General features: G+C 46.5%; 1 protein-coding gene across 4 annotated transcripts in view; it reads right to left on the reverse strand.

Moving 5' to 3' along the window:
• The window catches only part of LOC147011232 (breakpoint cluster region protein-like), a 194,939-nt gene that overhangs the window by 43,558 nt on the left and 123,972 nt on the right, over positions 1 to 27,409 (reverse strand). For all 4 annotated transcript variants that reach the window (XM_085859219.1, XM_085859221.1, XM_085859220.1 and 1 more), the window contains 3 exons: positions 12,340 to 12,447; positions 11,055 to 11,115; positions 7,531 to 7,583 (listed from right to left, as the gene is read on the reverse strand). In XM_085859219.1, the coding sequence (XP_085715345.1) occupies positions 7,531 to 7,583; positions 11,055 to 11,115; positions 12,340 to 12,447 (222 nt within the window). The remainder of the gene's footprint in view (positions 1 to 7,530; positions 7,584 to 11,054; positions 11,116 to 12,339; positions 12,448 to 27,409) is intronic.

The raw sequence follows: 27,409 nt of genomic DNA on the forward strand, positions 1-27,409 counted from the left end.
GCTGACGTGACCGTTGGTGGTGGTTCATCTCATTCTGCCGACAAAGAATCAGTAGTGCTGAAGCAGTCTCATGGCAATAATTATGCTGTGTAGTTCGCCATTGACCTCCCAGTCGTGTGTCAGGTTAGCAAGATGGAAATTGGCCAGGGTGCCAATGATAATTCGCCCACGCTTCACAAAATAAACCTTCGATCGTTTACATCAGCCAAGTAATACTAACAGATGGATCCCTAGCTTAACGTCCATCCGAGACATGGTGCACACATTGACGTGAATCACCAATCTGACATATTATAGTGGAGCTGAGAACAGAACTGAGACAATTCAAAGGTAAGTGTGCTACTTCTACAGCATCCTTTCAGAGCGATGAGCCTACTACATCTGTAGTTAAAGTTAAAGCTGAGAGCGAGGGATTCCTGAGCCACACCAAGCTCACCGCAGTAGAAGAGGCTTTCATATGGATCTCCATGTAGCATGGCTCCCCACTCTGGTGGTGCTTCCGCTTCTGGCCCTGCTCCTCTTGAGTCAGTTAGAAACGAGGCCATCCACATCAATGGAATATCAATACAGGAGGCGGATTCCCAGGGACTAACACTCCCCCACTGGTGGACTCTCTATTATATACAAGCTTATATCTGTCCTTGCTCTTACAGCCCTCTGCTACCTCTGCTAGCCACCCCAGGTCACACCTGTTCTGCAAGAAACCAACACCTGCTCACCCTTCCTCAGTCCAGACCGCAGGTCCCGTTATTCTCTCGATAGTGTAACCATCAAACTGTGTCCGATACCTCGGCCTCCTCACTTCAGTCTTTCAAATGCACTCCCGATGGCTTCCTCATGTTCTCACTCATGGACATCGGCGATCTCTTCCACACAAACGGTGATTCTTTCCCTTTCTATTCTTCTCCGAGCCATTGTTACTTCCTTTTCTTTTGTGTAATTCCTCCTCGTGTCCATCAACCCCAACCGATCTTCTCTCCACCTCTACCCTCTGGTCGTCTTCAAAACTGCTGCCCTTTGTTGATTAGCTCCTCCATGAGCCTTGGTAGTTGTATAGAAAAAGAAAAATCTAAAAAGGTAGAAAGCTTTTCGAAGGATACGAGTCTCCAGGAAATAAGTACAATATCTCGATATGTAATGAGGCACCCGATGAATTGTCGTGGATGAAGTCACGGTCGTGTTCATAACGAGGTTTGGATGAACGATTTGTGATTACGCATCTTGTGATATTGCTTTTTTGTGCTATTCGTTTGGAATTGTCAATGACCTAACGACCTTTTTCAAGGCCTTCCTCGGATATAAAGTTTGCTTTCCCGGGAACTCCGCTTCCATGTCCTCACTTTATCCTTGCGTTATGCCCCCCTCCCCACACCAAATCCTCTTCCCCCTCACCCCTACTCGTACAGCGCAGAATTTCTCCATGCGTTTAACAGGCGTACTAATCCCCCCATCCCGTGATCTTTATCTCCAGCTGTCAAAATTGGGAATATGGAATCATAAAAAGTAGCCACCCCCACCCCACTGCCTCAAAGCTTCATGTCCCCCCTTTCTGCCTCCTTCCTCACTCCACCCAGTCAATATTCCCATATTGCATCTTCTAAAACCTCCACCAACACCCCACACACTCAAACCCTCACCTACACCCCATACATTCTTTGCTCTGCACCTCTCACTCACACAAACCTTCCGCAGCACCCGCAAACAAACCTTCCCCTCTACCAACCCCCCTTACCCCCCACTACGAAGTCTCATCTTGCCCACGTAACCCCCCCTCCATCCTTAACCATCCCAATACCTCCTCCCCCCCACCCCTCCATCTCTAACTGTGTGGATATCAAACATCCAAGGTCTGTGCTCTAATCTGACAGATCTCTCAATCCATGTCACTGCAGCTAAACCAGACATAATCGGTTTAACAGAATCCTTCCACCCACAGGATGTCCCCGACTCCTTAGTCTCTCTCCCCGGTTACTGGTTCCACTGCTTTGATAGGCCTGAACCACGCCCTGGTGGTGGAGTTGCATTTTACATCAATAACTCAATTTCTCACTGCCCCCTGTACTGACCTTACACCTCGCAACCTCCAGGAGTACTTCTGGCTGTGACTTCCCCTCCGCTCCCACCTCTTGTTCATCTGTGTCGTCCATCCATCCATTGGGACCATACTCTGTACAGAGCGTTGGCGCTGCCTAAGCAGTCTCCTTGGCTATTGGACACAATCCTGGACGGGTCACCACTCCGACACAGGATAGCAGCAAGCTGGCACTCATTTTGCCAACCTCGGAAGGATGACAGGCAGTCAACCACACCTGGTACTAATTCAACAGCCGAGTGGGATTTGAACTTAGGATCCTCAGATCCCAAGCCCACCACCCTAACCATTAAGCAAACAACAGGCACATCTGTGTTGTACCGTCTCCCAAACAGTGACGACTCCATCTACATCTCTCTATCAGACAACATGGACAAACTTTCATCCACTCATCGCAACTCTCTCCTTCATATGTGATTTCAATTGTCGCCATGAAAATTGGCCGGGTGTTGGTACCTCTCTCACGAGACGGAGAACTTCAGCAAAGGACTTCCGTGACTCAAAGGAACTGACTGACTCAATCTGTGAACTTTCCAACCTGGATTTCTCTCTTCACGACTTGGTGATGACTAACTTTCCCACATATGTCTCATGCTCTTCCTCTGCTGCAGTTGGTTCATATGATCATATGCTTGTGAAAGTCAACATTTCTCTGGCTATTCTCAGAGAACCGCCTCAATGCTGGCGAGTCTAACATTTCACTCAAACAGATTGGCAGGGACTGCATCAGCTGTTTCTCTTCAGGACTGGTTTCCGATATCAACTGGCCCTGATGTTAACTAAGCCTGGGAATTCTTCCACAGAATCCTTCTCTTCTTCTTCTTCTTTTTTTTTTTTCTTTTTTTTTTTTTCTCTCTCTCTCTCTCTCTCTCTCTCTCTCTCTCTCTCTCTCTCTCTCTCTCTCTCTCTCTCTCTCACAGTCTCTCTCTCTCTCTCTCTCTCTCTCTCTCTCACAGTCTCTCTCTCTCTCTCTCTCTCTCTCTCTCTCTCTCTCTCTCTCTCTCTCTCTCCCTACCTCTTTCTCTTTCTATCTCTATCTCTATCTCTATCTCTATCTCTCTCTCTCTCTCTCTCTCGCACAGATTCATCCCATCTCGTCTTCAATTATCGTCCCCTTCATCCCGCCCATGGGACACTGAATCCTGTGGCGAGGCAGTTGCTATGAAACAACTTACCTTCTCTTCTTGAAAGTAAAATCCGACTGAAGGCAACCTCAGTTCATTCCAATAAGTCCACCCATCCCTTCCCACTCTTCAAATGGCACCACAGCCGATTCCGCTCTTGAGAAGGCTGAATGGCTCAATTCTGTTTGCTTAAAAATCTTGTGTCCCCAACCCCTCACTCTCAGTACACACCATTCCCTGTCGTACCCAACTGCTCTTGGGCTCTGTGTGTTTTGTACCCGAGAAGGTGGAGAAGGTTCTTTCAACCCTCGACTCTGAATCTGCTACTGGACCGGATGGCATCAGCTCAAGTGTCTTTAAAAAACTGCTCTGCTGTTCTTGCACATCCCCTCTCCGCCCTTTTCACCCTGTCGTTTGCCCTCGGTCATCTTCCATTGCCTTGGAAATCCACATTCATCACTGCACTCCATAAAAGGTACAAAAACGGATCCCCTCAACTACAGACCAATTAGCTTACTTCCAATCATCAACAAGGTCATGGAATCCATCATTGCAATTGATATGAAAACCTTCCTTTTCTCCAACGACCTCATCTCAGATCACCAATTTGGATTCAGACCAGGTCACTCCACCTTGGACACGCTGCTTCTACTCAACCAACAATGGATGGAGGCCCTCAATGTCAGACATGAGATCAGGGCCGTCTCTCTGGACACATCTTGGACATTTTTTTTAAAATTGAAATTCGCCCGGAAAAAGTGTGAGAGCCACTAAATGTGTCGGGCTACAGAGGAAACGAATAAAAGGAAAAACTGGCAGAATGTTCACCTCATCCTGAAACAAGGAAACCTCTTCACAGCACCACTGTGCAGGAGGGGGTAACTTGGCCCGATGGAAAAATAAATTTTCCTACCCCCATTGGGTGTTTTTTTCAGACATGTCATCTCTGTATTGGATGGTCCATAACTCCCGAAAGGAGCTAGTTCTGGCACGGTGTCCTGGCACAGTGTCCTGGCACGGTTTTTAGTTCTGGCACGGTATCACAGTCAACCTCCCTCCTAGTAAAGTCAGTGAGGGGTGTTGGTTTAGTCACCAACATGTAGCACTGGGTTACATGTTTCCAGTGGAAGTCCCAAAAGATTGACAAAAAAAACTGCATTCCCAAAATACTGACTTTTGATATAGTCTGGCATCCTGCCTTGCTCTCCAAACTGTCTGCCTATGCCCCCATGACATCCAAGGCCAATTTCACACATGGCTTACTGACTTCTTCTACTCTCGTCGCCAATGTGTGGCTCTCAACGGAATCCTTTCATCTCCTCTCCCTGTCAAGGCTGGAGTGCCCCAAGGCAGTGTTCTGGGCCCAGTCCTAATTACTAATCTTCATAAATGATCCCTCTGACTCTCTGGAAAATCCTCTTTATCTATCTGCTGATGACTCCATCCTCTGCTGTGACATCCATCGTGCTTCAGATTGACAAGGTAGTTGCCTCTTCCCTCTCTTCAGACCTTGATAGAATCACAAGATGGTCAAACACTTGGAATATGTCTTTCAATCCTGACAAATCTCACACTCTTACTGTCCCTCTCCGAAAGAACCGTCTGGCAAATGCCCATCTGCTTTCTGAACAATCCTCTTGAGGAGGTTAACTCTTGGGTCTCATTATCAGCCATAATCTTTCTTGCACAAATCACATTTCGAAGTTGGCCTCCAAATCCAGCCGGCGACTGGACATCTTCTGTCGTAGAAAGTACTTCCTTGGCAAACCTGAACTCCTATCCACCTAGAAGGCCTTCATTCGCAGCTTGATGGAGTACTGCTGTCCTCTTTGGGCTGGCTCACCTGCCTCACACCTTGCTCAGCTTAACACAGTAGAAACAAAGGCCTTCAAGATCAATGGAATTCCCCACAATGAAGCCGAGTCTATCGGCATATCACTTCGCCATCGTAGACAGGTCATTGGTCCGTCTTCTTCCGCCAACTTTTCTGGTCTTGCACCCTCTGCTCTTTCTGTCCATTGTACTCCCCCTCCCCCACGTTTCTGCTGGGCTCACACAGTCCACCATCAACCCCGTTCTGGTGAAACTACCTAAATCATGGATCACTGCTCACCTCCACTCATTTGCTCCTCTTTTTTCCTCACCTGTGGAATCAACCTACGCATCCGCTTCAATCTCATTCTTCCCTCCAAGTCTTCACGACAGCTGTTCGCTGCCATCTCAGATCGTCTCCAATCCAAAACCATGATCTTTTTTTTTACCCTCGTTAACCCCACCCCAAATCTCTCCTAATTTTCCTGTTTATAATCCTCAGTATTTCCTTCTCCACGCACGCGTGTTTTGCGTCATGGTTTTGTCTGTTACATCCTGATCCGTTCAGTGCACTTGCTCTACCACGAGCCTCGACAATGTATACCATTTTTATTTTTTTATCCGATAGTAAATACCAAGAAAGACAAAAACACAAACTGCTTTACTTCCTGTTGTGTGCTGTTGGTGTCCCGTAGCACAATGGATAGCACATCCGCCTCACAAGTGAGGGTCTTGGTGTTCGATTCTCAGGTGGGACGTCACCTTGGGGGATGTTCAAGGCAGATTCCCGAATTCTGAATGCCTCTGTTTACCAAGCAGAAAGTAGGAACCCAGTCGCTAATCAATCTGCAAATTGCTTTCCAAAGCAATGGTTGTTCTGCCGGTGCGGGTTGCGGGTCGTCGGGTCTTCTCGACTATTCCTTGACACGGGTTGCCCGGCTTGCTATCTCAGAGAGTGGTTGCTGTTTTGAGAAGCTGGTCCTGCAGTACTGTATCAACAAACTCACGGGCCCACGTGTTTGCACACACTTATATTTTACGTGAATGACCATCTTTGACAGCGAAGGGCAACGACGATATAATTATAGGTGGAAAGCTGATGAGAGCTTCGAGCAAGGTGAGGCAACGGTGATTTAAGAGACTTTAAATTATATTTCGATCGGTTTGCCACAATCCAGTTTTGTTGTTGGTCCATTCACAGTAAAATGTGACTTACACAGAAACAAAACTTCAATGGGGATTTGTAAAACAGCCGGAGCATTCGAGGAATCGGATGACACTGATCGACCTCAGCGTCGTTCATCATTCGGGAGGTTCTTCAGGAAAAGTGAAGCAATTCCCTCGACCGCAGCAAAGGGGCAAGGATCGAGGATGGCTTGCGTTGGTTTAACATGTTATCGTAACTATGTGTGGTGGAGTTAATCAAAACCTGTGTGTAATTGGTGATGTGCTACGACGGCAAAACATTTACGACACACGCCGTGTCGGGTGAGCGATACAATTACGTTAAATCCCGAACACGACGACGATGACACGCCAGGAACACATGGTGGTGTCAACTCATGAACATGGATGGTTCGGAGATTATTCTTCACTATATTCATGGTCAGATGGGGTATTCTGTTATCATGGTCAAAACGTTCAATCAAGAGGACTCTGACCACAAAGCATCTCCTTCTCCTCCTCCTCCTCCGCCTTCTCCTCCCTTTATAAGGGGTGAGGCCCAATGGTACCAATCTTCCGCCTGAGTGCCTTGACCACAACACTCCTCCACAAAGCATGAAGCATTAAAAATACAAAATGCCAACAGAAAGAGAAACGGCATTCCATCTTTGGGGATTCCAACGCGTGATAATAAGCACGTTTTCATTCTAATGGGTGATGTGGGTAATCTTCAGAATCCGGCAAAACAACATGATTTCTGAAATGGGAAGACTTCATCGTTCGGAATATTGCGAGGATGGAACTCTGATGGAAAGTGGCCTGGCATCGTACGAAAACATGGAAGTTCTCTGTGCAGTACGTGTGTTTGTACGTCTGATAATTATAGAAGCGAAAACGGCTGGGCCAATGTCCAGGAAATTTAAAAATACATGCTGAGGGTATCCAGGGTCAGACCATGGGAACAAAACAAGTCTCTCACCTCCACTCTTCCTCCCTCATCCTCCCTTACCCCTCTCAATCCCCCCGCGAGTGTGAGGAGACAAACTGCGATTTTCTCCTGTACACAGGAAATAGTGCAAGTGCTCTAGCAACTGCACCCCTGCTGGAGGAAGCGGATATTGAGGAAGGGAAGCGAGGGCAGTTCTGAAGGCAAATATTCTTGCTCCCTGAGGAAGCGGGTATTACGAATGTTATCAAATGCAAGATGATACGAGGACTTCGACTCCATTAACGAACCACAAACCAGCACATCATTACGATCTCCCGTTAACTCCCCCCCACCGACCCCGTCCTTCCCCGACCACCAGAATAACTAGAGCAGAAAAAATTCCGACTCACGTGCAGCACCAGCGTACTTCGTGTCACTCGATCCACAGGCTTGTACAACAAAGCTTGGGGTGCATATCGGGTGTGGGTGGTGAGGGGCAAGGGGGAGAGGGTGTGGAAACAGAAAAGGAGGTGTGAGAGTGAGGAAACCATGAAAATCATGCATAAAAATAGCTTTCAACACACAGGAAGGAATGATATTAATGCTTAGAAAGGAAACTAAAAGAATAAAACAAACACCCATATTTGGATCTGGGCAAGGAATGGTAACCTTGCATTAAAAACCACAACAACCACCCCAAAGCGTGTCACTGTGCCCCAATATCCCCAAATTGGAACACCGTGCCCCAACATCTCCAAAATGTAACACTGTGCCCCAACATCTCCAAAATGTAACACTGTGCCCCCAAAACCCCCAAAATGGAACACCGTGCACAAGCATCTCCAAAATGTAACACTGTGCCCCCAAAACCCCCAAAATGGAACACCGTGCCCCAACATCTCCAAAATGTAACACTGTGCCCCCAAAACCCCCAAAATGGAACACCGTGCACCAGCATCTCCAAAATGTAACACTGTGCACCAACATCTCCAAAATGTAACACTGTGCCCCCAAAACCCCCAAAATGGAACACCGTGCACCAGCATCTCCAAAATGTAACACTGTGCCCCAACATCTCCAAAATGTAACACCGTGCACCAACATCTCCAAAATGTAACACCGTGCCCCAACATCCCCAAATTGGAACACCGTGCCCCAACATCCCCAAAATGTAACACTGTGCTCCAACATTTCCAAAATGTAACACTGTGCACCAACATCTCCAAAATGTAACACTGTGCCCCAAAACCCCCAAAATGTAACACCGTGCCCCAACATCCCCAAAATGTAACACTGTGCTCCAACATTTCCAAAATGTAACACTGTGCACCAACATCTCCAAAATGTAACACTGTGCCCCAAAACCCCCAAAATGTAACACCGTGCCCCAGCATCTCCAAAATGTAACACTGTGTCCGCAACATCTCCAAAGTGTCACACTGTGCCCCCAACATCTCCAAACTAACACTGTGCCCCAACATCTCCAAACTGTAACACTGTGCCCCAACATCTCCAAAATGTAACACTGTGGCACATCTCCAAAATGTAACACTGTGTCCCCAACATCTCCAAAATGTAACACTGTGCCCCAACATCTCCAAAATGTAACACTGAACCCCAACATCTCCAAAATGTAACACTCTGCCTCAACATCTCCAAAATGTAACACTGAACCCCAACATCTCCAAAATGTAACACTCTGCCTCAACATCTCCAAAATGTAACACTCTGCCTCAACATCTCCAAAATGTAATACTGTGCCCCAACATCTCCAAAATGTAACACTGTGCCCCAACATCTCCAAAATGTAACACTCTGCCCAAACATCTCCAAAATGTAACACTCTGCCGCAACATCTCCAAAATGTAACACTCTGCCCCAACATCTCCAAACTGCAAAACTGTGCCCCAACGTCCCCAAACTGTTGAAGATTCAGAAAAGGTCATTCTGGCTTCCACTCACCAAACTGGATGGAGGTCCTCAATGTCAGAAATGAGATCAAGGCCATCTCTCTGGACATATCTTGAGCTTTTGATAGTCTGGCATCTTGCCTTGCTTTGCAAACTTTCTGCCTATGTCATCCAAGGCCAACTCCACACTTGGCTTCGTGACTTCCTCTACTCTCATAGCTAACATAAGATGGTCAAACACTTGGAATATGTCTTTCAATCTTGACAAACCTCACACTCTCACTATCTCGCTCCGAAAGGACTGTCTGGAACACCCTCCTCTCCACTTTCTTCACAATCCTCTTGAGGAAGTGCAGTCATTCATACTCCTGGGTCTCACTATCAGCCATGATATATCTTGGGCAAACCATATTTCAAACATGGGATCCTCCGTCATGCAACGCCCCTCACTTGGCACACTTGAACTCCTATCCACCTGTAAGGCCATCATACGGAGCTTGATAGTGTACTGCCCTTTCCTCTGGGCTGGCTCCCCTGCCTCACACCTTGCTCAGCTTGATGCCATGAAAACCAAGGCCTTCAAGATCATTGGAATCTTCTGTGTTGAAGCTGAGTGTATGGGCTTATCACTCTATCACTTCGACATCGCAGACAGGTTGGTGGTCTCTCTGTCTTCTACGACCTCCTATCTGGTCTTGCACTTTCTGTGCTTTCCATGCTTCGCCACCCCCCCTCCGCCCCAGATTTCTGCAGGGTTCACACGGTCCACCTTCAACCTTCTACTGGTGAAGCTACCAAAATCCAGGATCACTGCTCACCTCCACTTGTTTGTTCCTCTTTTTTTTCCAGCCTGTGGAATCAACTTCCACATCCTCTTCAATCTCATTCCTCCCACCAGGTCTTCAAGAAAGCTGTTTACCACCATCTCAGATCGTCCCCCAATTGAAAAAAAAAATATCCATTATCTACCTTCATTAACCTCCTACCCACTGCCCCTCAGCCCATCCCAATCCCTCCTCCTTCCAAATTTCCAGTTTTCCATTCTGAGAATTCCCTTCTTGTTCTCCCCATGCATCCTCTCCTGCCCCCATTCCTTCCCAAACACATTGATTATATCGACCTCCCTCTATCTTGGTCTTCAGGTCTGCTGTTGATGTTCTCTCTCTGTCTCTGTCTCTGTCTCTGTCTCTGTCTCTGTCTCTGTCTCTGTCTCTGTCTCTGTCTCTGTCTCTCTCTCTGTCTCTCTCTCTGTCTCTCTCTCTGTCTCTCTGTCTCTGTCTCTCTGTCTCTGTCTCTCTGTCTCTGTCTCTCTGTCTCTGTCTCTCTGTCTCTGTCTCTCTGTCTCTGTCTCTCTGTCTCTGTCTCTCTGTCTCTCTCTCTGTCTCTCTGTCTCTCTCTCTGTCTCTCTCTCTGTCTCTCTCTCTGTCTCTCTGTCTCTCTCTCTCTCTCTCTCTCTCTCTCTCTCTCTCTCTCTCTCTCTCTCTCTCTCTCTCTCTGTCTCTCTCTCTCTCTCTCTCTCTCTCTCTCTCTCTCTCTCTCTCTCTCTCTCTCCTGTTCCTTTTGTTCTGTTGCATCAAGATCTGTTCAATGTGCTAGTATCAGTTCTTCCATGAGCCTTGACTATGTATCCCCCCCCCCAAAAAAAAAACTTATACTGTTCCCCATACATCCCCAAGGCATGCCATTGTGCCTCAAACATCCCAAAAGTGCAACCTTCTGCCCCACAACCTGAAAATGCAACCTTCTGCTGGCTACATCCCCAAAACAGAACCTTCCATCCCAAGTCCCCCAATCACAGCAATTCCACCCCACAACCCCCAAGATACAACCTTCTGCCTCCACATCTCCAAAACACTGTTACAGTTTGGGGACATTGTGGCACCCCACGCACCCCAAGAGCGACCCTGTGCCCCCATGCCCCGAAGCGCAACCCTCAACCCAAACCCCACCATGCCGACGCATCATATTAAACAATTGTGAACATACCCCACTTTTCCCCAAAAATGTTTCCTCAAACTGCTAACCTTCCAGGGTGTGTTTTGAAGCTTGCTCCTTCATTTCCTTGCTGCTGCGCACCTTCAAGTTCTAGAAGTAAAATAAGAGAAATGAAAAAAAAAATAAAAATCAAATAATCAGGGAAAAAGAGAAAGCAGAGAAGATTGTTGGGAATAGAAAAGGTGGGGAAAAGGAAGGATTTGGGACAAATTTGACGATTAGATGTAGAAACCTGGGAAGACGGGGTGAGGGGGGGGGGGTAGTGAAGGAACGATTACATTGTGGGATGTAACTGGCACAAGTCTACGGTTCCAGTTTCCGGTGAGAATCTAAATTACAGACGTGCGGTTGATAAATACACAGCGCGTCAAAGGCAAATGTCATACATTTTGTTCAAAAGATGCTGCCTCGCGGAAGTACTTTAGGAAAAGCTGTAATCTTCGAGAACACGCCGTTCTGATTGCAATAACTGGCGAAGTATTACAGAACCAGAACGGCACTGAGTAGATAGAGCGCATACCTCCACCAGGCTGAACGGTTTACGTTTTGTATCCCACCCATAGGTCGGATCTGGATCCGGACCTGAAGCAAAATCTAAATCGGCTTGCTCTTGTGTCATCCACCCAAATCATCCACCGAGTTTTATCATAATCCATGCACAACTTTTTGAAATATCGTGCTAAATCTCTCAATGGTAAAAGAATCACTTCTAAAAATTCTCCGACCCGGATCCATATCTTCACCAATATCAAATCAATTAGTTGTTTTTGAGATATCCTGTTCACAGACGGACGGACAGGTGTGAAAACATAACCTTGCCCGCCCTTCGGTGGTGGAGGGTAAATAGTTTGACGATCTAATAGACACACAAAGGTTGCCAGCCACATCAAAGCAGTTTGTTGGCAAGGGGTATACTGTGTGGTTTGCCATTGCCTTCCCAGCATTGTTTGTCCGTGTTCTGTCTTTTAAAATGCTCAACGTCCAGCAAGAAAGCAGCACTGACCATTTTTTTTGTAAAGTCTGTGGGATGACAAGGATGGTGTTCGAACCACCGACGTCCCAGACTCAAAGCAGTTGCTCGAACCATTACTCAACGGAGTCTGGTTTTATTATGTACACACATGTATACCTACAGGTTCCTCAACACAATTCATTCACCACTTGGTTGGACTGCAATTTCAGGCGGCATGATAATGAGCATACGGCGCTCATCAAACGAGGGTGAAGATTAAAGAGCCAAGACAAGAGAAAGCAACTCCACGATCTACCAGCAAAACCAAATTACAACACAGGTTCAAGTGCAGGTCGTCTCACCTCAGAAATCTCTGCAAATTGTGCATTTCCTTGGCAGCATCTCTCAGCGGTCTCCACTGCAGATTTGTAGTTGTCCACAAAAGCACGGTAGACACCCAGCTGACTCGCCTGCAGGTGCACACCACAGAAAACCCCACTAGCAAAAAGGCCACAGGATACACTTGTCGGGGAAGAAGGGCGTGTTTGATCGGTCCAGGGGGGAGCCCGACCCTCCGAGGTCCTCCTCGGAGGGCCACAAGCCCCCCCCAATCCTTGTACCCCCTCGGCAATATCAATCGTCGATGTCGAGCGTGCTAATCCCGAATGCTTCGAGAGCGAATTAGAATGTAATGGTTGAGTGGATAAAAATGGAGATCAAGAGAAATAGGAGAGAGATGTTACAGAAAGGAAAGGATGTGGAGAAGTCCCTTTGTCTAATAAGCGATTCACTCCACACCCAGTTCGCCAGCTTTCCGCCTCCTTCCTACCTACCCCAACCCTCCTCCACCCCTCACTTATACAACCAATCAAACCACCACCTCCAATGCTCCCCTAACTAGATCGAGGCGATTGCTCAAGCAAGCCATCAGTCTTGGCAACAGCTGGCAAGAGCACACCAATCGCAGCACAATGTTAGTACTGAAGGAAATCTTCCTCGAGGTGGCGAGAGGGAGCACAGAAGCATGGCTGTCCAGGCACTGTGCACTTGCACAGAATAAATCATCGTCGAGAGAGAGAGAGAGAGAGTCAGCCTGACTACAGCTCGGGGGCGTCAATGTCGGGTCGCAGGCCCAGCCTGGCCTTGCTGGAATTGGTATGAATCGGAGCTACAAACCACCAATGGCAGACAATAGGGCGGAAATAAAACAATTCAAAAGATAGGTTCTGTGTAACAATATTTAACCCATTAAAAGGTATGCACCGGTAAGAGACAGCAAGAGCTTTCCTCAAAAGGATAATAATAACGAAAATAAAAGAAGATGTTTGTTCTTTTCAAGTGATTAGAAAAACAATCAGCCTTCCCAACATTTCCCAGGAGGTCAAACAGGTGACCATTTGACGAGCTTTCATCATCGAACACCTTGGATGTCCACAAACGTGACGACACGTGCCATAAGCCAGCAACCTCAACGTCCCGCAACAAAGCATACAGAGGGTCTGCTTCGGCACGACCAGCAGCAACGGGTTAAAAAAAAAGTATGGCAGCTAAAGTAGCCTGGTGTTGGCTTAGTGGTTAGGGTGGCGGCTTGGGATCCCAGTGTCCTGAGTTCAACCCCCGTTGGCTGCTGAATTAACACCAGGGGGTTGACTCAGCCTGTCATCCTTCCGAGGTCGGCGAAATGAGTGCCAGTGTACTGGTCCCGGTGTATGCCCCGGTTAGAATAGGTGTACCATATCCCTGTGTGTCGTAAGAGGCGACCAGGGTTGGCGTCAGGAAGGTCATCCGGCCATAAAACATTGCCTCACCAAAAGCCAAACCCCTGCACAGCAGGGAAAAATGGCTGTAAAAACGGTCATTTATTTTTTTTTATGGCAGCTAAAGGTGATAGGAGGATGTCTTAGGCATGTTTTTTTTTCTCCAATCACACTCATCATCAACAAGTACCTCATCCCCCCCCAGGACATTCTCAAAATAAAGGGTTGAGCACATCAAAGATTTGTGAGTGTCAAACCAAGTTGTGAAGCCAAAAGGTCATTGGAAAGGAGGAAATACAAAATTGACAAAAAAAATCAAAACAAAACAATTACGTAAGGAGACGCCACTAAATCAAAACACCAAGGGCCAAAGTTGTTAAAGACCAAAGGCCATGAGACTTGAACGGCTTCGAGAGCAAAGTCTGACGCTTCAGTTATCAAGGCCACACCACAATTATGACATAAAAACTACAAGTCGACGTTCACCCTCACCTGTATCAGAGGAAGATCTACAAGTCAATGGTGCACCCATATTATCCCAAGGAGTCACAACAGGCCAAATTCACTTCGACCGGAGATCACAACCGTGTAAACAAGACAAAAAAAATGAATAATAAAGCCGCCAGCACAAATTACATGTCAAATATTCTGAACACAATTTAGAGCTTAGACCGTGGGAAATTGGATATGATAATTCTGGAGAGGAAGGTTGCTATGGTGACAGGAATTGGGTCAATCATGGTTTCCATGTTTCGGCTTCTTGCTCGTGGGGTGTCATTCAGGGTGATTCTTCCATGTCCACGGATGAAATGTTCAACGGCGTGACGGTGATGTTGCCCTGGTTCTGGCCGTGTGTGTGTGCGCACGACATTGTTTAGATTCCCCACACGTGACTTCTGGCCTCGTGGCTTGGTTTTAAGGAACTCCAACGATGATCTTCATTATTCAAGTCTCCACGGTGAACTTGGTGCGAGACAACCGGTTGAAATGGAATATCCCAGGGAACGAGTTTAGCAACTGCTGCAGTAAACTGATGATCCCTTTATATATTTCATCTTTGAAATGGCAAGGAGGCATCGAGGAATTTTTTCCCGTCAATCATACGTGCTGCTTTTTTCTTCTCCAGGTCCCAATCCCATGTACATGTAACACTGATTTGTCCATTGTCTATCGAATGTGTGTTGTACTTGTGTAGCAGTAACATGATGGCTACCAACATCCGTATCTTACATGTAATACAAACAGGATTGGAGGGTGGTGTTGGCACGAGGAGGAGGGGTAGCGATGATGACGCAAGGAGGAGAGAGTTGGTGGTGACTCAAGGAGGGAAGGGTGGTGGTAGGAGGGATGCACAAATGGTACTTGTCCTTGTGTCCTCATGAATATCAAATGCACAAGGTCCTTCCACTCGTGTTCGATGCGAGGGAAGATGTACATTTATTGAACTCAGCTCCATTGTGGCCACTAGTGAAATCCATTTGACAAAAAGAGAGTTATGCAAACAATTTTAAACCATGAATTACAACATTTAAAGCTTTTCAATGGTCGAGGAGGCCTAACCACAATAACCAACAACCTCAAGGGATACAGTTTCCATAAATATGCTTTCCTGCCTTTAATGGAGCGAGGGCTCAACTTTGTACAAACCAAATTGTAGAAATGGAAGATGTATGGTTTGTACTGCCATTAACCACACGGGACAATTATATTGGACAAGCCGGTAGGCGACATGGGTGGTCGCTACATAATTGCATATGAGTCGTACAGTTTTTGACGGATGGGGCTGAAAATTTTTAGCAAAGAGGTTGATTATATTTCGCATAAAAGCCTGGAAGCCGATTTTTGATTTTCGAAAAATTTAATTTTTTAAAAGATTTTTCAAAAATTTCAAAGTCCCGTTTCTAGGCAACGGTGGCGTCCATAGCAACGGTGCTCAAAAGCATACAACTAGATCCTGGTATGAACCTACCTGTCAAGTTTCATCAAAATCGGTTGACTCCTCTGGCCTCCCGAGCTGTCCATTACATGCAAACAAACATACATACATACAAACGTACAGACAGACGGAAAAACTGAGAATAAGGGTAGTCTAGCAGCGACCACCGAATAAATCACTTAATGCTTCACTTGTAGAGTGTAGATTTGATGGAGGAGACTCAGCTAAGTCTCCAGGTGTCTGTTTTGTCATTTCACAGCCTCTTTCCCTCAAAACAACAACAATCAATAAAGGTAATAAAACAAGAAAAGTAAAAGGTGCAAGACAAAAGGAGGAATGGTGGGAGATGATGAATCATAGAATGGCATTACTAAGGGGGCGGCACCAAGAGAAGAAGGCTAGGTGGTAGAATGTGAAGGGAGTGGCCGGGTGGTGGTGATGCAAGGAGGGGAGGAGTGGTGGTGGCACAAGGAGGAGAGGGGTGGTGGTTGTGCAAGGAGGAGAGAAGTGGTTGTGGGGAAATGAGGGAGGGATTGCGGTGGGAAAGGAGGTTGGGATCGTGGTGGTGCAAGGAGGGGAGGGTGGTGGTGGCACAAGAAGAGATATGACAGTGGTGCAAGAATAAGCGGCAGCGGCAGTGGTGCAGAAGAGAAGTGTCAGCCCAAGAAGAGAAGCGTCGCACAAGAAAAGATGAGGCGGTGTGAGAAGAGAAGTGGCGGCGCAAGAAGAGAAGTGGCGGCGCAAGAAGAGAAGTGGCGGCGCAAGAAGAGATGCGGCAGTGCAAGATGAGATGCGGCGGTGGAAGAAGAGATGCGGCGGCGCAAGAAGACATGCGGCAGTGCAAGAAGACATATGGCAGAGCAAGAAGAGATGCAGTGGCACAAGAAGAGATGCGGCGGCACAAGAAGAGATGCGGCGGCGCAAGAAGAGATGCGGAGGCACAAGAGATGTGGTGGCACAAGAAGAGATGCAGTGACAGAGGCCCCGTGATGAGGGAAGGAAGGGCATTTGCAACAGCGTGAAGAGGGAAGGCGTTGGCAATGGCGTAATCAGAAAGAAAGTGATGGCCATGGTGCGAGAAGAAAGTGATGGTGACAGAAAAACGAGACATGTGATGGCGACGGTGGGAGGAGAAAAATGATGGAGGTGGCATCGGAAGTAGACGACCACAAGCTAAACACGAGAGAAAGTAGTGGGTTGGGGGGGGGGAGTAGGAAGAGTACTCCCTGGGAGAGAGAAAGGATGAATCAGTGGTGCAAAGGAAAGGTGATGTGCTGAAAATGTACAAGGGAAGAAATAAAATAAATAAATAAATTATCCTTCATCAAGCAGCGTCAATCTTCTGGGGCTTCAATTCAAAACATTATATCTCAATCAAGAGTGTGTTTAATGGCAGCAGGTACCTGATTGTACAGCGGAAAGGAAACTAGATACACATATAGTATCCAAGGCAATTAGAACATCTTTCCTTTGTCAAAATGACACACACACGTCAGCTTATGTCGACACACTCTTACTATTCAAACAACTATCTCAGTGCAATTGTCATCTCGCTCTCCTGAGAGCTGACCATCGCAGGATCTGTACCGAGGAATCATTCACAATCAAAAAATACACCACACCCACCCACTTTCCTCGACAGCTACTCACACCTCGACCAGTCTCAAAATGGCAACTGCTTCCTTCATCAAATGTTTTTGCCAAATTGGCAATTCACTAAATACTTCTGTAGCCACTCCACGAACCTCAATTTCTCAATGAAAAAACATAAAGCCGAGTGGTATCTCAATGCATTGTACTGTATAAGGTGTTGTCACCAACAAAATCTGGAATACTTTAACGAAACAAAAGATATAGATATGGCGCTTGGATATTCCACCGATCCTCGACTCCTCTGATCTCACGACATCTCACACTTCAGGTTTCCTGCCTGATGTAACTCCTTCTGAAGGATTGAGCTATCTAACTTATATTAGTACATCCTTACCCTTATCTATGTCCCCCCCTCCCCCCAATAACTCCATTGATCAAATTTAAAAGTAATCAAATGAAATCAAAATAAACAAGAGAAAGCACATTTGTATATCACCATGTGTACCAACCAACATGATAACGATAAACACTGTCCACCCCATGCGTCCTCCTCAACACCCACCGTTCATCGTCCACACTTAGCACCAAGATATATGTTGAGCATGGTCAAAATGCATCGTTAATCAATGGAGACGTACGATGATGGTATCAGCGAAAATAGTAAAACGGACGAACACTGTAAAACAAGTTAGCATGTTAGTCCAGTTGTATGTCATTCATATCTGAATTCACCACATTTGTAGTCAGAAGCTAGTGAAAGAGTCCATAAGTATTGAGGAGGGCGGTGGATCCATTGTGGTCGGTGCTCGAGGTCGATCAGAATTGAAAGTTAGAGGCAGGTATCATTGATGATGTTGGTCTCATCGTCCTCATTCCATCTGTGGATGAATGATGCTGGAAAACCATCACACCTGTGAGATGTTATGCAAGAATTTCTGTTCACCTCGTTGTAAAACTACTACGACTCCTACTACTACTACTACTACTACTACTACTACTACTACTACTACTACTACTACTATTACAACTACTACAGGTGTGACGATCCTAAGTGGTGCTCTGTTTCCGTTTCATTTGTTCTAAAATAACTGAACTACCTACAGGTACAGAGTGTTTCAAAAAAGTGGACGATTTGAGCAGCCTGGTATTCTGTCGTTTCTAACGCTATACCCTTCTCTCTTGCAGGTTATGGTGGTGGTGGTGATATTCCATTTTGAACAAGGAGTCAGCAGGACCCTACGTCAACGATGGGGTTCACAGCGGAAAAAGTGAAAATCATGACTGTGATTTGAGACATAATCTTACGTGCAGGTGCGCCGGCAATACTGTCAGTATTACAATGTTCACACCTGTGATGGACCTTCCAATGGGAGCATTCAGCGGTTTGTGGAGCACTTCCAAGCACATGGAAGAGTGAAAAATCAAAATAAAGGCAACAGTGGCAGCCTGCGAAGTGTTACCAAGGACCAAGTGAACAATCATATTGTGAGAGATTCTGGATCAAAGCCTGCTTGAACAGAGGCAGAGTACAAGCAGGATAATGAGTGATTTGAAAATGGCATGGTGTATGCTGTCCATCAATGTATCCCTGAACTTGCTACCTTTTGTAATTTTTCTACAATAAAACGTTCAAATAGTCCACTTTTTTTGAAACACCCGATGTTGGAGGGATTTTTTTGTATGGAGTGTTGAGCCTCATGGAGGAACGAGAACACAGAACGGATAAGGAAGTAACAGAATGAAAAGAACGGTAGAAGGAGAAGGATGTGGTGGCATCAACAGCAGGGTTGTGGGGCAATATCTCCAGCTCCTTCCAAATTTCCAGTTTTTCCTTCCTGAGAGTTCGCTTCTGCATTCACCTTGTCCATCCCATGCGTCCTCCTCTACCCGTCCTTCCTTCCACAGCCATTATTTGTCCAATTCTCCATGTATTTTGTCCTTTAACCCTGCTATTGCCATTTCTACCCCTTACTCGACTGTACTTTTGTTTGTTGCGTCCTGATCCGTTCAGTGGTCAAGTCAGTGTGTGCCAGTCAGTCAGTCAATCAATCAGTCCGTGTATCTCCTCCAAACTTCAAAATCATAAAACCTATCAGACTGAAACTTTGCATGCATATTAAAAAATACTCCAAGGAAGTGCATGACTGACAATTGGAAGTTTGGGTTAATTGAAACACTCCTTTTGAAGATAATTAACGGCCTCATTTAATTATCCTTTATCAAGGCATCATGCTTGGTGAGCCCCTGAGTCCTCTATCAGCTTTCTCGGGTCTTAAATCGCCATTTTGTTCAGCCTGCTCAACAATGCCTTGACTTGGAACAGGCCACAACAGTTCCTGAGGCCTAAGTCACATTTGCTCTCCGGCGAGGATACGGCGGCCGTACGCCCTCTGAATTGACAGAAACGTGCGGCGGCCGCAGAGTTTCTGAGGTGGCCTCAGGGTGGCCCGAGGCCGTATGGCTATATTTTACAGGCCGTAAGGTCGCCGTGGAATTATAACACGGAGTTATAACTTTTTTCATTTCTACGTTCGCCGTAGCAATTCGACAAGCCGAAAAAAAAAAAAACTGGTAAAAAAAAATAAAAAATTAACCCATTCGTTATCGTCCTTCTGGCCGCACGTTCGCCTTAGGGCCCCCCTGCGGTCGCCTTGCGGGCACCTTGCGTCTGCCTTGAAAATTCTATGGCTGCCGCAGGAACGCCCTAAGGTCACCGTGCGACATCAAATCAAAGACCGTACGGCAACCCCACGTTTTCGGTCTCTACAATTTCTAAGACCTAAGGCCTAAGTCACATTTGCTCTACGGCGAGGATACGGCGGCCGTACGCCCTCTGAATTTACAGAAACGTGCGGCGGCCGCAGAGTTTCTGAGGTGGCCTCAGGGTGGCCCTACGCCGTATGGCTATATTTTACAGGCCGTAAGGTCGCCGTGGAATTATAACACGGAGTTATAACTTTTTTCATTTCTACGTTCGCCGTAGCAAGTCGACAAGCCGAAAAAAACTGGTTTAAAAAAAAATAAAATTAACCCATTCGTTACCGTCCTTCTGGCCGCACGTTCGCCTTAGGGCCCCCCTGCGGTTGCCTTGCGGGCACCTTACGTCTGCCTTGAAAATTCTATGGCCGCCGCAGGAACACCCAAAGGTCACCGTGCGACATCAAATCAAAGACCGTACGGCAACCCCACGTTTTCGGTCTCTACAATTTCTAAGACCGAAGGCCTAAGTCACATTTGCTCTACGGCGAGGATACGGCAGCCGTACGCCCTCTGAATTTACAGAAACGTGCGGCGGCCGCAGAGTTTCTGAGCTGGCCTCAGGGTGGCCCTACGCCGTATGGCTATATTTTACAGGCCGTAAGGTCGCCGTGGAATTATAACACGGTGTTATAACTTTTCTCATTTCTACGTTCGCCGTAGCAATTCGACAAGCCGAAAAAAAACTGGTTTAAAAAAAAAATAAAATTAACCCATTCGTTACCGTCCTTCTGGCCGCACGTTCGCCTTAGGGCCCCCCTGCGGTCGCCTTGCGGGCACCTTACGTCTGCCTTGAAAATTCTATGGCCGCCGCAGGAACGCCCAAAGGTCACCGTGCGACATCAAATCAAAGACCGTACGGCAACCCCACGTTTTCGGTCTCCACAATTTATAAATACGCCGTGCAGCTCCCCGAAAATAAAAACATATGTGACTGCTACATTGTATGACCGTGGAAATACTGCGGCCGCCGTATAATTGCTAGTGGCCGTAGATTTTGGAGACCCCACGGCCGCCGTGGCAACTGTGACTTAGGCCTAAATACGCCGTGCGGCTCCCCGAAAAATAAAAACATATGTGACTGCTACATTGTGTGACCGTGGAAATACTGCGGCCGCCGTATAATTGCAAGTGGCCGTAGATTTTGGAGACCCCACGGCCGCCGTGGAAAATGTGACCTTGGCCTTAATGATAAAGAGCTCAATTTTTTCTTCCACTTTCCTTACTCATATCATTGAATGCTTCATCTTCATACCTACGAATTGCTGGATACGTCGCAATGCTTATAAACGTCCAGAGACGCCAGAGTTCATGGCTTTATTTCATTTCCGCACATGCAAAAAGCTCGATAGCATCTCTTAACCTGAGCCGAATTTCAAAATTTAGACTGCGGAATTGACCTGAGCAGCAGCTCAGACTGCTAAAAAAGTGTTCATTTGTCTAATTCCGACATTGTTTGACATTCCGAGAGGTGTTTAATATGACCGATCGGCGGTCGCTAATAGCTTGCAAGCCTGCTGTTCCTTGTCAACCGTTTCATTGAAGTGCTTGATTGAGTGCTTAAACCACTTGGTGAGTGCTCTACAAGCTGCTTGGATGTTTGTTTGCACGCCATGGTGACACACGGTAAAAATACCCACACTGTCACTCTGTACTGTCCCACAACACAATGAAAAATACATCGAACGACGTACAAAGTTTGGACTGCACATGCCTGTGTTGGACCTCACGGTGTCGTGCGGTACCAAGCCTGCCGTTCCTTATCAACAGATGGATGAAAGGAAGGATGCATGGAAGGGATGGATGGGATGGAGGGAATTGATGGATGTTATACACACACACACACACACACACACACACACACACACACACACACACACACACACACACACACACACACACACACGTAGGACTGTGCCCAATGGGAATCGGGGGAGTGCTCATCACACTCCACATGTTTCAATTTTCCCACCGATCACATCACATGCCTTCTGGATGAATGGTGTACACGAGCAGGAACAATTGTCTGGGTGGCAGACAGATGGTTGCTCTATGCGGATAATGCGGTTTTACCGTGTGATACATAATCCACGGCGATGCTCCCCATAAGTCGGGAGGTGCATCTGAGGTATAAACGACGAATGTGGTCATCATTGTTTAGATATTTATCAGTATGCCATCTTGATGAGGGAAAATAAGCCTGAAATCCGGATGGATGGCTTTGTTTGATGTTTAACTGGTATTAACCAAATAATCTTTGTCCGTTTGTCAGAATCACCGGGCCGAGGCCTCTGTGTTGGAGGTCACGCTTTGGTGGAGGACTCTGTCCAATGGGGCTTTGGGGAGTGCTCAGCACACTCCATATATATGTATATCTGTATATATATATATATATATATATATATATATATATATATATATATATATATATATATATATATATATATATTATTATTATTATTATTACGGCTGTGGAAATTCGCAATACACCATAAAGGGTCCTTAGATCAGTGATGACGATAAGTAATTGTGTACTTAGATTTCCCCACTGTTGTTTAGAGGGAATTTCCGTGTTCACAGGGCTGTGATCCTTTGAGTTAGCCGTTTTTCTTTCGCTATCGTTATTTTGGAGCGTCCGAAACCGTCGAACGAAGGCCCCGTGGAAGACCTGCAGCAACGCGCGAGTTTTCCCGCCGTTTTGCGCCACCAACGCTGGCACGAGAAGCAGCGAAGAGCTCGCTCGCGATTTGGTGGACACGGGGCGTGAGGCCGTCGGGAGGGGGAACGACCCTTTTCGAGGAGCTTCTCGAAAGAGCTCAAAGAGAGGCGGAGCCGAAAAGGGGGTGGAGCGAAGGGGCGGAGCCCCACGCTATATAAGGTGGATCGCACGCGGGGCTCGCTCTCTCTTCTTCTTCGTGCTGGATTGCTCTGCTTCCTCTTCGTCGACGCTCTGCTTCTTCTTTGTCGACGTCATCAGCTCTCTCTCTGGATCGTCGAGGTCGTCTTCTCCCTCTGGGCGCCAAGTCGTGAGGGTTGCGAGCGGTGGTTCAGGGTCGAGGCACGCACGAGAGGAGAGTGCCGGAGAGGGCTCGCCGACCGTCGCACCTCGAGGGTGCAGGTAACCTGCTACGGTCTCGCGGGACCCGTTCGGTCTCCCAGGTCCCGTGTCATAAAGACCCAAGTGGTCCAGCCTGACCCCCTTGTCTGTGAGGGGGTCTTTTCTTGTGTTTCTTTGGGGTTTTTGAATGAATGTTGTCGTGGCGCCGTCCTGTCAAGTAAAACTGCATAAGTGACTGTACATTTATTAATTATATTCGGTCGTAGTGTTTGCACTTGCTTTTGTTTGCCTGCTGTTGTTTCTATTTGCCTGTATACGTGCTTGCCTGATGTTCCTATTTGCCTGCTTACGTGTTGTATAATAAATGTCCTTGTGTGAAATGTATCCCGTTCGTCGTCTCTTTCCCCATTGAATGTGCCATCTTGAATCGCGGAATAAATTGGTAGTGGGTTTAGACACCCAGTAAGTAATCTGAACCGTCGAGGTCGGCGGTAACTCCGCTCGGTTATCCCTTTAGCATGGAACGAGCCGCTTAAGCGGTTCGTGTCCGGAGCCGACCTGCGGCATGGTACAACTCCTCGGTACGCTACCCACACGGGTACTTAGGTATATCGACATTCGGCGATTCACCCTATCTTGTGCGGGTAGAATGCGGACTGGGTTGTGGTGAGGTTAAACCCCCACCCATGACTGGCTTCTGGCGGTAGTTCCAGGAGGGTCACGACTGAATTGTCCGTCCGGTGGGCGACGCGGTTGCTATTAGTGGGAAGCGGCCGATCGCACGCCGGCGGGCGCGAATTCGTAACTATATATATATATATATATATATATATATATATATATATATATATATATATATATATATATATATATATATATATATATATACATATATATTGTTGCAGCCACGGGTACCAAGACACCAGCTTGTCGCTCAGGGGGAATAATCCCCGGTTGTCCTTGGTAGAGCCGGACCTGGGGCCACCGCTCACAATTAACGTTGTGGTACGGTGGGTTGTTTTAGAACCACAAACGCCACCCAGTTAACCACGAGTTCCAGTGTCCACCGTCTAATTATTCCGTTTAACAAGATGTCACGTGGCTACCTGAGCGGGGAGCGTGCCTTCGGCAAACACCAATGTTATCTTGATTAGATTTTAATTAGGGCGGCCGAGCGTTTTAACCGCTGGTGCGTGCCGACTATTTTTGGTCAAATCTGTGGTAATTACCTCCCAGTCTATCTCAGTTTGGACAATGCTCGACCAATGGAAGGAAAGGACAAACACGGACAGGTTGGAAATCGACAAATGATTTATTAATAAGGAAATAAATAAATAAAAAGAACTTTTTATTTCCTGAGGTAAATAAATGAATGAGTTCCAAAGCAATTGAAATGAATAATTAATCAGGCAAAATCAATCAAAATGACAGGAAAGAGACAGAGAGCAGATGCTTATTGGGGGGTTAACTTACTTACAACGAAACACAGACAAGGGTACACAGCAGATCATTCAGGAGGGGGGGAGAGAAGAGTTATCTCGCTCACCAGAGAGAAGTCGTCCGTGAAGTGAAAACGTCCTGAAATGTGTGTGTGTGCGTGTCTTGTCCGTCGCCAGCACCCAGCCTTGCCGTGCACCCACTCGCCAACAGCCTTGAATGCCAGTCGACGTCTGGGGGACACCGAGATCGTCTGTCACGGGTTTAGACCCTGGTGCTGCGACACGGGCAGCTCCTCAAACTTCATGAAACTGGTGACGTCCAGTGACCCACACGGTCCGTTGGTGACTGACCCGCGCCTCACCCGTTGTGACCAACCCGTGCCTCACTCGTTGTTGGCGCTGCTCACACCCACACGCGCACCACACGCTCGCTTGCTCAAGCACTGGAAAGGAAGAATTGTCTCGTTGTTGGCGCTGGTCAGTCACCCACACGCTCACTCACTCACTTCCTCGCTTGCACGCTCGCACGCTTCCTCTCTGGCTCACTTCTTCCCTCGCGCACTTCAACTCTCGCTTTCTTTCTGGCTCGCTTGCTCGCTTCTCTTCTCTCGCGCGCTTCCTCTCGCTTTCTTTCTCCTTTTTTGAACCTCTCCAATCCTTTTTATATATGCGGCCCGTCTCGGAGGGTGCAGAGTGCCCCCAAGCTCACCCCGCCTCACTTCCGCACCGTTACCATGACAACCTGTGCGCTCGAAAAAGAAATATGTGCATAAACGTTGCTGAGGAAAAATAAGATGGGCGTTAGCGCTCGCTAAAAAAATATGTGCACAAGCCGGTAGGCGACATGGGTGGTCGCGACATAATTGCATACTAGTCATACAGTTTTTGACGGATCGGGCTGAAAATTTTTGACAAAGGGTGTGATTATAGAACGCATAAAAGCCCGGAAGCTGATTTTTGAAAAAATTAATTTTTTAGGATTTTTCTACTTTTTCAAAGTCCCGTTGCTAGGCAATGATGGTGTCCATAGCAACGGTGCTCAAAAGCATAGAACTAGATCGTGGTATGAACCTACCTGTCAAGTTTCATCAAAATCGGTTGACTCCTCTAGCCTCCAGAGCTGTCCATTACATACAGACATACAGACAGACAGACGGAAAAAGTGAAAATAAGGGTACTCTCGCGACCACCCAATAAATGGGTGTCGTAAACAAAAAAGCTTCCCATGAGAGAGGGGATCTATTCTTTACGCTTCTCAACACACCACATTTAAAATCCCATAAGACATGGGGATGGGGCTAATCTGAACATGCATTTAAGGAAATAACTGTCTGAGGACCTGGATGTGTGGATGCCTTCATCAGACTGGATTCTGAAATCCGTAACAATATATTGTCTATAGAAAGTCTACTCTCCCCCCCCCCTTTCAAAATTTTCACCATTTGTTGCCTTATATCCTGGAAGTCAATTGCATTAAATCAGACTTTTTCCACGTTCATTTACACATCGTATCCCACAACTTGCAAGTAAAAAATAAATTATACAAATTTCAGAAAATTAATTAAAATATAAAACTAGAATATCTTGGTTTGATAAGTGTCCACCCCCCTGAATTAATACATGGTGTAAGCACCTTCGACAGCAATTCCAGCTGTGAGTCTGTTGGGATAGGTCTCTACCAACTTTACTCACCTTGATTGGGCAATATTTTCCCATTCTTCTCTACAAACCTGTCCAAGCTCAGACAAGTTGTGTGGGAATTGTTGATGGACAGCAATCTTCAAGTCATGCCACAGATTTTCAATTGGATTTAGGTCAGGGCTTTGACTGAGCCACTCAAGGACATTTATCTTTTGGTTCCTTTGTCACTCCATTGTAGCTTTGGCTGTATGCTTTGGGTCATTGTCGTGCTGAAAGGTGAACTTCCGTCCCAATTTCAGCTTTCTTGCAGAGGGCAGGAGGTTTTCCTCTCAGATTTTCTGGATTTTGCTTCATCCATTTTCACTTCTGTCCTGAAAAGTGTCCCATTCCTTGCTCATGAGAAACATCTCCATAACATGATGCTGCCATCATCATGCTTCACAGTCGGGATGGTGTTTTTTGGGTGGTGTGCTGTGTTGGGTTTGCACCAAACGTAACGTTTTGCATTGAGGCCAAAAAGTTCCATCCTGGTTTTATCAGACCACAAAACGTTTTGCCACATGGCTTCAGAATCTCTGGAGTGTTTTTTTTTCATACCTCAAATGGGACTCAAGGTGGGCATTTTTGAGTTATGGCTTCCTTCTTGCCACCCTTCCGTACAGGCCAAACTTGTGCAGTGCTTGGGATATTGTTGTCACATGCACACAATGACCAGTCTTTGCCATAAATGCAAGTTGCTCTTTCAAAGTTGCCAATGGCCTATTGTTGGCCTCTCTGATCAGTCTCCCCCTTGCTTGGTCATCCAGTTTGGAGGGACTGCCTGATCTAGGCAGTCTTGGTGGTTCCATATGCCTTCCACTTCTTAATGATTGTCTTGGCTGTGCTCCAAGGGATATTCAAGGCTTTTGAAATATTTTTATTCCTATCCCCTGATCTGAGCCTTTCCACAACTTTATCCCAGACATCTTTTGAAGGCTCCTTGCTGCTCATGGTTGAAAATGTCGCTGTGAAATGCACTACCCAGCAGAGGAAACCGAGAGGAACAGCTGATTTCATTCTGAAACTAGAAGGGCACTATACCTCTGCCATGCATTGCCTGATCCACGAGAACATATCAGGCACAATACATTTTTGAAATATCATGCTATATATATATATATATATATATATATATATATATATATATATATATATATATATATATATATATATATATATATATATATATATATATATATGCATATATATATA

This window comes from Eptatretus burgeri, chromosome 16 (genome assembly GCF_056783735.1).
Source record: "Eptatretus burgeri isolate ZD-2024b chromosome 16, Ebu_testis_v1, whole genome shotgun sequence".
NCBI classification, from domain to species: Eukaryota; Metazoa; Chordata; class Myxini; order Myxiniformes; family Myxinidae; genus Eptatretus; species Eptatretus burgeri.